The 12,113-nt window shown below is 36.4% G+C and overlaps 1 protein-coding gene and 1 pseudogene across 1 annotated transcript in view; both read left to right on the forward strand.

Annotated features, from left to right (window-relative positions):
- The window catches only part of LOC107656711 (phosphatidylinositol 4-phosphate 5-kinase type-1 alpha-like), a 22,586-nt pseudogene extending 15,815 nt beyond the window's left edge, over window positions 1-6,771 (forward strand).
- Window positions 6,772-9,457: 2,686 nt separating this feature from the next.
- The window catches only part of LOC107656709 (26S proteasome non-ATPase regulatory subunit 4-like), a 7,532-nt gene continuing 4,876 nt past the window's right edge, over window positions 9,458-12,113 (forward strand). Inside the window, exons 1-3 of the mRNA XM_016444647.1 lie at window positions 9,458-9,537; window positions 10,070-10,210; window positions 10,325-10,439. Of these exons, the coding sequence (XP_016300133.1) occupies window positions 9,512-9,537; window positions 10,070-10,210; window positions 10,325-10,439 (282 nt within the window). The 5' untranslated portion in view covers window positions 9,458-9,511. The remainder of the gene's footprint in view (window positions 9,538-10,069; window positions 10,211-10,324; window positions 10,440-12,113) is intronic.

Consider the following 12,113-nt stretch of genomic DNA (forward strand, 5'->3'; position numbering starts at 1 on the left):
TGACTGCATTTATCTACTACAGTACACGGATCCATTCAGAATAACTAAACACAGCAACATACACATGACAAATCAAAACATTATCGTGAATGTGTGTGGAAACAACGTGAATGTACGGAAATGTCTGTGCCTGTGCATAAATACAATGTGCGATCAGTGTGTCAAGAGCTCATACATGCATTATTATAACGGACTCACGCGTGCTTACTGTACGACTCCTGCTCGCTACCGCAATCGTCTTTACCTTTACCTCTTTATCCATCAAAACTTTACTAGCGAGACTGGTTATCCAGTCGACTGAAGGATCATGTGACACTGAAGACTGGAGAAAAGTGTAAAAACTGACTGATCCATTCAACATATCATTTTATTTGTTCATTCTCCTAAGAGAAACCCCTGATGTGCTTTTGTGGTTTCTTTCTGTTTGCAGTACTCTCTGTGCAATGATCCTTTGATCGAATTGTCCAACCCTGGAGCGAGTGGATCGATATTTTATGTGACAAGCGATGATGAGTTCATTATTAAAACAGTGCAGCACAAAGAGGCAGAGTTCCTGCAGAAGCTACTGCCTGGGTACTTCATGGTGAGTGTTTCTCACTAGTGTGCACTCACACTTTAGATACTGTTGTCTAGAATAGGTTCTGTTTAAAAGGATTAATAATTTTAATAAGAAACATAATAGTCAAACTGTAGCAACCATCTAGGCCCAAACTGTGTTATTACTGAATTTTTATTTCCATTCTCTCTCCTCCTCCCCTCAGAATCTGAATCAGAACAAGAGAACGCTGCTCCCGAAGTTTTACGGCTTGTATTGCGTGCAGGCGGGCGGAAAGAACATTCGTATCGTTGTAATGAATAACCTGTTGCCCCGTAGTGTGTCTATGCACCTCAAATATGACCTGAAGGGCTCCACATGCAAGCGCCGTGCCTCCCCTAAACCTCTGCAAAACCATCCAGAGGGACTGCCTGGTGAGCATGCATGCTTGTGTTTGAGCGTTATCTTGTGTTAGTTCTAATGTAGAATCCAGGATTATTATGATGATGTATAATATATATTCACAATATACATTACTGTTCAAATGTTTTTTTTTTGTCTGTTATGTTCACTAAGGCTGTATAAAAAAATATTTAAAACAAATGTTGAAATATTACTACAATTTAAAATAACTGCTTTCTAATTTAATATATTTCAAAAAGTAATTTGTTGCTGTGATGCAAAGCTGAATTTTACTTCATTACTCCAGTCTCCAGTGTCACATGATCTTTCAGAAATCAGGCTAATATGTTGCATTGCTTAATATTTTTGTGGAAAAATATTATTTGATCAATAGAACGTTCAAAAGAACAGCATTTATTTTAAATATAAGTAACATTGTATGTCACAGTTGATCAATTTAATGTCTCCTTGCTGAATAAAAATATTAATTTCTTTAAAAAAAAACTTACTCCAAACTTTGAATGGTAGTGTGATTTTGAAGATTTCATAAATCAATTGCTATAATTTTATTGTGCTTTTTATTTGACCATAAATTTGTATGTAATTTTTATTTGTAAGTATCCTAAAGACATTTCTTTTTTCACGTATAAATTGTTTTATTAATAGCATATACAATGTAAATGTTGCTGTTTATTAGTTATATTGGGGAATATAAATTAAAATAATTTTTAACTAGATTTTGTACTATATATTATTTTTACATTAAACATTTTGAATCTATTTGGCTACAAAAGTTTTAAAAGATGCTTCCTGTATTGAAAGAAAGAAAGAAAGAAAGAAAAATATTTTAACACTGATTTTAACTTACTCTTTTGCCTATGTTGATCCATCTCTGTACTTGACAGCTGCTGCAAAGCTTTAAGATTATGGACTACAGCCTTTTGGTGGGAATCCATAACACAGATCAGGCATCTCGTGAGCGATCAGGGGCAGTAGAGGGCGGGGGGTCCGAGGGTGCCGTGACACCAGACCACAGGAGGCCGCAGGCTCAGAAAGCTCTCTACAGCACCGCTATGGAGTCTATACAGGGAGAGGCCAAAGGGAAAGGAACCCTGGAAACAGAGGACCAGTTAGTCAACATCTTATTTCACTCACTTATGTTCTTTGTTTGATTTTCAATGGAACCATGCAGTTCATTCACACATCCATCCGTTTTCTGGATTTTGTGTATGTCTACCTATTCTGTCTGCTTCAACTTTCTAACCGTTTCATCTTTGTCTCACCCTATAATCTCCTGTATTGGTTCTTCATTTGGCTGCAGTCATATTTAACACATCCAATTTCATGTTTTGTCTGTAGATGGGGAGGAATCCCTGCACGCAACAGTAAAGGAGAGAGAATACTGATTTACATTGGGATCATCGACATATTACAGTCATACAGGTGACTACTCACAGACAACAGTTGAGTGTGCATTTTTACATGTTTGTTGTGACCATCATTCATATCTCTCCTTTTGTTCATCCCTCAGATTTATTAAAAAAGTAGAGCATTCCTGGAAGGCCTTGGTTCACGATGGGGTAAGCCATCAAGTCATTTTAAACATTAAACATCATCGTTATTTTGCACTTAGTTATTTGCTTCCATGTGAGAGAAATAGCATTTATGTCATTTACGTTGTAGGACACGGTCTCTGTACATCGCCCCGGATTCTACGCTGAGCGATTCCAGCATTTCATGTGCAGCACAGTTTTTAAGAAAACACGCAAGTTTGGATAGTTCACCCAAAAATGAAAATGCAGTCATCAATTACACACCCTCATGTTGATCCAAATGCATAAGACATTTGCTCTTCTTTGAAACACAAATGAAGATATATTTTTGAAACCTCTATTGAAAGAGATACAGAAATTCCATCAAAACTTTCAAGCTTCAGAAAGTTCATAAATACATTGCAAAAGTAATCCATATCCACAATCGCAGATTTCATTTCATTTTTATTTTATTCAGATATAAACATTGATCAATGCACATTCAAACAGCTCACCAAGAACCCAAAATAAATTATATGTCATACAAAGCGATTGTGTCACTTCGGAAGACTTGCTTTAATGATGTTTTTATGAATGTTTTGGTGGAATGGACTTTCAATAGAAGGACAGAAATCTCTCAGGTTACATTAAAAATACCTTAAGTCTTATGGGTTTGGAATGACATGAGGGTGAGTAAATGACATTTGTCATTTTTTTGTTTAACCAACCCTTTAAGTGTTTAGACATTGAGCTTTTAATATTTTTGTGTCATCATCCTAAGCCTCTCTCCGTTCCCAGTAAAATCATCCCCCTCAAAGAAGAGCCGAAGTGGCTGTTCGAGTGTTGTGAGACGGCATCCAATGGGAAGCTCTGCTTCTGCTCCCAGTGGACAGACAGTTGCTGACGCCAGACTCATGTACCGTACTCACCTCAACCAGACCGACTCAGAAGGAGAGAGTGGTGAGTAATGCAACCAAAACTATTTACATCATCCCTGTTTTTGAATTTTCTTCATTCTTTAAACAATAGTTGGGATACTGCAATGAATCATCCTAACCTTATATCAAATTTTAAACAACAGACGTCTCTGTAAAACATTGTGAATTCATACATATGATAGAGATGCATTGTTTTCAAATATTCTTGTGTATGACTTTCAACTGTGATTCAGGTGTTCTGTGAATAGGCTTTTATAGTGTGCTTTCTTTGGAGCATAAATCAAATCATAACTCCCTGTGTGATTGTTGTTCTCAGGCATGCAGTTGGGCAGACCGGACCTGCTCCCACAAACCGATCCTTTGGCTGGAAGCTCCAGTGAGTTTGCGGCAACAAATCTGCCCAACTCCTCACCTGGCAGCACAGGAATGATATCATCTTCACCTCCTCAGAGGTACCTCCACACATCCTCACTCATTTTTTTTGTTTGTTTTAATCAGTCACTTTTTCTCTCTTTCTGTGTATTGCAGTCTTTTTTTGCCTGTTATATTTCATTATCATCTCTCTTGTTGAAATCTCTATAGCACGCCTTCACCTTCCCATGTATAATTATGGTATAATTATTAACAGGTCAGTAGGGGTGGAGGTGCACAAATCTGCAGTCATTGAGCCTGACAGCAGTGGCCCTCAGAGGTAAAACTAAACACACACACCTCTCATGATTAAACTGTTAAAGGGACATTCTTTTTAAATAAATTAATACTTTTATTCAGCAAGGATGCATTAAATTGACAGTAAAACTTCATAGTGTAAAAAAAAAAAAAGAATTCTACTTAAAATAAATGCTGTTATTTTAAACTTTCTGTTCATTTATGATGCCTGAAAAAATTTGTCAGTTTCCACAGAAATGTTTAGCAGCACATTGATAAAAATAAGAAATGTTTCTTGAGCACCAAATCAGCATATTAGAATGATTTCTGAAAGATCATGTGACACTGGAGTAATGATGCTGAAAATTCAGCTTTGCCATCACAGGAAAAATACATTTTAAAATATATTAAAATAGAAAATAATTATTTTAAATTGCAATAATATTTCACAATTTTACTGTTTTTACTGTATTTTTGATCAATTAAATGCAGCCTTGATGAACATAAAGAGACTTACCAACAATCTTACCAACTCCAAATTTGTGAATGAGTTTAGAACAAAAAAGTGTGTATATACTGAAAAAAAAAAATATATATTTTGTTAAAGTAAATATATATAGAGACTGTTCCTTCATCCCTCACTCTCTTCTTCAGCACTGGAGCCGAATGCTTAGATGAGCAGTTAAGCAACGAAGATGCCATTTCACTCAAAGACATCATCCCAGAAACTGACATTTGTTTTGTAAGTTTTAAATGAACAAATGTACGTATATGTACCTAAAATAATTTCATTCTGATCCCAAAATTTCCTCTTTTTTTTTTTCCAGTAAGAGAAGAACAATGACTGGTGACACAAGAGCAGAGCATTTAAACAAGTGATGGACACACAGAACCTCAGAAGAGATGAGGGGTGCTTCTGAGCGCTGGTATGATGGGGATTTTCTCTCAGTGGGAGCTTCAGAAAGAACTCCAGGGCCTCAGCACAATGAAATATGTTTGAAATGTGAGTGAGAGACAGAGGGAATGAAGAAAAGCCACTGAGCGAGGAGTTTTGCTGGCTTTTTCTCTTTCTCTCGCACAGGAAATGCTGCTAAAACCAATTTTAACCAGAAAATTATTGGAAAAGTGATGTTAGCATCTCAGTCACACTCTTTACTGCCTTTGTTCGCTCTTAAACATTTCAAACAGAGCAAGCAGGATGCACAAACCTTATTTAGTTTTCTCTGCCTAGCTAGCGCTGGGAGAAAAAGCACGTTATACAGTTGGCACCACTTCATAGTATCGTTGGAGGCTTTGTTGCATAAATCTTTATTAGCATAGATCTTTATTTATATAGGTCTTTAAACCTTTTAATTCTCTCTGAACTGGTGTGACTAGGACTAATGGCTGCTAGCGCTCCAGTATACTTATCTCAGAAGGCATTATGCTGTGATGGAGTGTGTGTCAGAGATAAGCAGACAAGTTCTATTTCTCAGTAGCTTCTGTATACACATATATGAAGGTTAATTTTGTTATGACTTTTTTTTTTTTTTGAGTAAATCTGATGAGAGCATCTCATTGGTGGGTTTTCCCAGCTCTTTCTGTGTTGAGACAGCATGTGCCCTAAGAGCGACAAACATATGGGGGGAAATGACCAAAAATGATTCCCACTTTGTTCAAAAGTAAATGCATTTGAATGTTACAGATGAAATAGCTTTGTTTCTTCGAAATATCCCACATTCGGGCTTAGAATTCCATGGTTAGTTGCTATACGATTTCCTTCTCTGAGGTGCCACTAAGTAGATTTAGATTTTTTTTTTAATCGTTTAATTCAGATGCTTGGTTTGCCTTTTTATCTCTATGCATCTGTCTTTTGCATTTTGTTTTTCCCTCCCTGCCCATTGTAACCATATTCCTCCATACTGGACCAATCAAATGTCAAGGTTGAGAAATGGACGGCCCTGCATGCATTTTCAATGCACATATTGCTGCCATGCCAAGGGCCCCCTAATATTTGTGTATATAGTTCTGTAAATATTCATTCTGTGTTCCTATACATTATAAAACGCTACTAATGTGCTCTTTTGGCACAGCAGCTATTGTCTTTTAACTAACATATTAATGAGTAGACTGACTGATTGATTGATTGATTGATGCATGCACCATGACGTCTTCCAATCATCTGCATTAATGCAGCTATAAAAACATTAATTTCTGCTGGATACAGAAATTACATGGCCTCCAAACACTTGGACCAACATGGAACATGCTTAAGTCATTTGAGATCTACCTGTTACTGATGATTTTGTTACACAATGCGTGTTTTGTTTTTCTTTTTACTGGCCCTTTCATACAAACCTAAGCATTTTCTAGCATTATACACAATCATATAGTGTGTAGACAAGACTGAAGCAGTTTGAATTTAAGGAATGTAAGACAAATTTATATTCTAACAGGTTATACTGTCGATAGATGAGATATCTTAAGATCATTCATAGCTGATTTCCAATTGACAGGACGTAAAATCCTTTATAGCCATGAAAATGTTATTTGGTACAGTTGTACTTTAAGACTCACCCTGAGATTAAATAGTTTAAGTAAAGAATAAAAAAATGAAAGAAATAGACACTAATGGACTTTACCAGGGCACATGTGAACACTTTAGATCAGGGATGCCCAAACTCGGTCCTGGAGGGCCGGTGTCCTGCAGAGTTTAGATCCAACCCCAATTAGACACACCTGAACCAGCTAATCAAGCTCTTACTAGTCATACTAGAAACCTCCAGGCAGGTGTGTTGAGGCAGTGTGGAGCTAAACTCTGTAGGACACCGGTCCTCCAGGACCGAGTTTGGGCACCTCTGCTTTAGATTATAGAGGAGCTGGAAAGAAAACTGAAGAGCTTTGGCTCAGTAAAAGCTCTCAGTGAATCTGCCTTTCTATTATCGCTTCCATTTGGCTCATAACGTTTAACAGAGGAAATGGTTTTTAATGGATCTACCGTTTGACAGGGATTACTTACAGTTTATCTTTGGCTGTAGCTCAAGCAATAGTCGGAGCTGATTTCAGGCTTGGGTGCCTGTGTTACACACAGATCTGAGACTGGCATTGCAGTCTTGAAGTATTTAGAATAAGGGCTGACTGTAGTCTTGAACAGTATTGTGTTGTCCCAAATAAAACGGTTTGTGAGCTGCAGCTCTTAAAATCGTGCAGGTTTGGGACCGAAGTGATCTTTTGCCAAGGATTTGCTTTTGCAGATCTGAAGAAAATGCAGATAGAATATGCACAGGAAGTACATTGACAGTCTTTCACAAGACTGTATTGAAGAAATGTTCTCTACAGCTTCACAGTGGATGCAGTATTTATGCGTATTCAAGTTGTTTTTGATATTTTTTAATGTTTGTTAGAAATCAGATTTGTATGCCTGTGGACAGAAGTTATTGGGTTTGTGTCAATGGGTATTGTGAAGTTTTCTTTTCTTTCTTTTTTTTGCTTTGCTCTTTTGGTTTGAATCATTTCAGTGACTTTTTCAAGTCAGTGTCAAATGTTACACATTAAATCATGTTACAGAACATTTTGATAATGCACCTTAATGCTGCACAAAACTTAAGTTTAATCTAGAAAAAACACCACAACAAGCTAATATCTCTGAAAACTAGATCTAAACTCGCAGTTTGTCTTCTGCAAGTACACATTTAAGGATTTGTATCAACGTCTGCTTTGGCACTGATATTAAAATCAAAGATATGCATTTTGCTATTTTACTGGCATATATTTTACTTTTTTTGTGTTTGTGTGTGTCATATTGCAGGTTTTGACACTGTTTCTAAACTTTAATAATTTATGTGATTATTTGTGAATGTCAAAAGTTACCTATATTCACATTTAACTCCTGAAACCTACAGTACAGTAAGATTAAAAAATGCCCTGATTCACATTTTTACATTTTATAGTTAATTTTTATCCCCTTTCATTTCAAAGATATTGGGTCTATAATAATGGAGCTAAGTTACTTTTATAAAACCTTGCACACAATGTTCATATTCATTTCACTTTCCAATGTGGTGCTTTTATCTGGTCTGTGCAATGTCTCTTTTTAATGGGCCTTTTTAGATTTGATGTTCAAAAACTGATCTTTGATCAGCTCTCAGTGGCTTCATTTCACAGTTGGCTTGTGGGGTAGTTTTCTGGAATCGCAATAGTCTAAGCACACGGTATAAGTTTTTTTTTTTTGGTCTTCACAATTGAGGCCTCACTCTCATTTCTGCTTCTTTTTGTGGGTTTTATTGTTATTTATTAATATGTGTTTATGGCCTCAAGACACAACAATCACTGCCTTTCTCTGACTAACACTCAGTACTGATTAATCTATTATTATTATGGGCTAGAATGATGTTCTGCTCCTCTAAAACCACACTAAAACATCTTAACATCTTGACATTAATATTCCAAAAGTGAATCTATGGTCTGGAAATACCAATGTAATGAAAATGAAAGTAAAATTGTGAATGCAATGTGAGCAGTCAAACAGAGACAGCCATGTTTCATATGCTTTGTCCAGTGTTTGTATTAATACAGTGAAACAGTTATTTGCACAACAGACACATCAGTCGTGCACAGTGCACACCAGATGAAATGCTGGCAACATGGACACTAAATGGACAACCTACCTACTGCAATATGAACGTTTCTGCCAATGTATGTCAGTGATTGTATTTATTAAGAAATGTCTTGTTTCTCTTCTGTTTTTACTTTGTGGACCTGTATGGATTTTGAATTCTCTATGTACCGTAGATGATTGTATGTATTATGTAATCTGGCAGAAAGCAGTTTCTGTGATCTAAGTCATATGTATTTTATTTGGGAAGTTCTTGACAATATAAATAATTTTTGTATTTTATGTGCTAAGGGTATGTCCATGGTAAATATTCCTGTTCATTACAATCTGTGAAAGCTCTTCCTCAGCTTTTCAACATGTGAATGTCTGGCGGTGTCAGGAACAATGACACAACCGTAAGAGCTTTGAGGTCTATATTTTTACCAGGCCTGTATAAAACGTGTAGCCTATATAATATGTATATATAAGCAAGTCACAGAAATGCCTTTTTCTTGTGCGGTGTTTGCAGCCTGTTTCTCCTACCATCTTTCAGTGATGTGGTGATGCTGTTTTTTCACATTGTCTTTCTGATTTAAAAAGAATAAAATATTTTCTAAACCATTATTTTGTGCTATATTTGTTTTTTCTTCCTTTCCTAGAATTAAAATTAACTTATACCAGACATACACTGCAAATGTAAGTGAAATAACCTATGTCTGAAATTAATACAGATTTTACAAAAATTAGTTGAGACTCGAATGGAAAATTCGTTTTGAACTAGATAATGAACTACGTTTCCCATAATTCCTATCGTTCAGCGCTTCATTAACCAATGATAGTTCACTTACGTGCTTACGTCACGTAGAGCGACAAAATTTCCAAGATGGTGCTTGAAAGTACTATGGTCTGGTAAGAAAAAAATATACTTTATATTCTTCAAATATCAGATGCAGTTTGCTAAACGTGATGTGTTTAAATTATTACGCAATTATTTGGGAAACAGTGTTTATTGGAGGTGAGAGAAAGGTCGCGTTGAGCGAAAAAGGACAGTTGTGCAGTTTTCCTTAGTCATGATGGAACATTGAGCCTGTTAAACAGCTTCTTTGTGTTGACATGTTAAGAGAGAACACGTTAGAAAGCTCACAGTTGCGACTGGCAGGCCTTCTGAGTTGTCATTTTATGAAATCAATTTCTGTTTAAATCATAAATGGGTTGGTTGGTTCAAATCCTTTGTAATAATCTAGCCTTTTGTATAAATAACTGTCAAGACAGGATTTAAAATCCTTCTTTGTACTTGCAGTTTGTGTACTAAAACTACATCTTATATTTAAATATTAAATAGAACACTTACGTGGAGAATTAGGCTTCGTTTGTTCATTTGCAGAATCATATTTGGCAGGAATGTTGAGAGGACATCACTGTGTATGTTTATTATTTCTAGTGTGGACAACAGTGAATATATGCGCAATGGAGACTTCTTACCTACCAGACTTCAGGCCCAGCAGGACGCTGTCAACATCATCTGCCATTCAAAGACTCGAAGTAACCCAGAAAACAACGTGGGGCTCATCACTCTGGCCAAGTAGGTTGAAGATTTTTTTTTAATTTTATTTTATTAACAGGTGTAATTTGTGATGTTTTGTATAACTAGATCTGTAGAAGATGCATAATAGGAGATCCATTGTGTGTGTTTTAGTAACTGTGAGGTCCTGACCACGCTGACCCCTGACACGGGCAGGATCCTGTCAAAGCTTCATGCTGTCCAGCCCAGAGGAGTCATCAGCTTCTGTACTGGCATCAGAGTAGCACATGTGAGTGGGCTGGATCATCATTTTTTAATTTTTTTATTTACTTATTTTAGAATGTATTTATTTATATTAGTCCAAAAAATGGCATTTATTGATATCAAGTTGTCAAAATAACTCCAAATCTCTGTAAACTTCTGAGGTTTGACTTTATTACCATTTCACATTCAAATAGGCTGAAAAGTTACAGTCACAATAATCAAAACATAAGGCTCAGACAGAGGAAGTAAAATTGGTCATGTAAATGTTAAATTATGTGGACTTTACAGACAGTACATACATACATATAGATATGTATTGTCCGTAAAGTCCACGTAATTTATCGTTTACATGACCAATTTTACGTCCTCTGCCTGAGCCTTATGTTTTGATTATTGTGACTAACTTTTCAGCCTTATATCATCTAGACATGTTTTGTTATGATCTATTTGAATGTGAAATGGTAACAAAGTTAAACCTCAGAAGGTTACAGAAATTGCGAGTTATTTTCACAACTTGATAACAATAAATGCCAGTTTTGGACTAGCGAGGAACCATAAGTTTTAAGTTGAAACATTACAGTATATTCACATACAACATTTTAGTCTTTTATTTCAAAAGATTGAAAAGAATAAGATTTTAAAATGTTTGTGTGTATGTGTATACATACACACACAGCAAAGGTTTTTCTACTTCAAAATGTTTAATTTAATGTGTTACTTGCGGTTTCTTTGTAATTGTGAAATGTACTAAATTTCTGAGTGAAAATTGTGGTTTCTGTATCATTTTTTTAGTGTGCGTGTACACACACACACACACACACACAGTGGGTATAGAAAAGAATCACACCCCTTTAAAATAATCACATTTTGTTTCTTTGCAGCCCGAAACGAAGACGGACACAGTTTTTGTTTTAGCCAGCTTTATTTACAACTTATAACATCCAAGTGAAAGATATAACACCAACACGTCAGTATTTTGTTGACCCACCTTTTGCTTTAATTACAGCCTTTAGTCTGTTGGGATACGTCTCTGTCTCTGTCTAGACTTTGCAATATTTGCCCACTCTTGGCAGAACTGCTCAAGTTCAGTTAAATTTGATGGTGAGTGTTTGTGGACTGCAGTCTTCAAGTCTTTCCACAGATTTTCAGTGGGGTTTAAGTCTGGGCTCTGACTAGGCCATGCAAGGGACATTCACCTTTTTCTCCTTCAACCACTGTGTGCTCAGTTCTGCCGTGTGCTTTGGGTCATTGTCATGTTGGAAGGTAAACCTTCTTCCCATTGACAACTTTCTGGCAGAGGGCAGCAGATTTTCCTCAAGAATTTGACAATATTTTGCCCCATCCAGTTTTCCTTCTATCCTCACAGGTGCTCCAGTCCTGCTGCAGAGAAACACCCCCATAACAGGATATTACCACCTCCATTCTTTAATGTAGGAATGCTGTTATTTGGATGGTGAGATGTATTGGATTTCCGCCAGAAACATCATTTGGTGTTGAGGCCAAATAATTCAATTTTAGTCTCATCTGCCTCAGAATCTTCTAGGTGTGTTTTGGCAAAGTTCAGTCATAACTGCATGTGGCCTTTCTTGAGGAGTGGCTTTATCATGCAACCCTCCCATACAAGCCACATTTGTGGAGAATTTGTGATATTGTTGTCACATGCACACAATGACCACTCTTTGTCATAAATTCCTGCAAC

The sequence above is a fragment of the Sinocyclocheilus anshuiensis genome, unplaced genomic scaffold (genome assembly GCF_001515605.1).
Source record: "Sinocyclocheilus anshuiensis isolate Anshui unplaced genomic scaffold, SAMN03320099.WGS_v1.1 scaffold1683, whole genome shotgun sequence".
NCBI lineage: Eukaryota > Metazoa > Chordata > Actinopteri > Cypriniformes > Cyprinidae > Sinocyclocheilus > Sinocyclocheilus anshuiensis.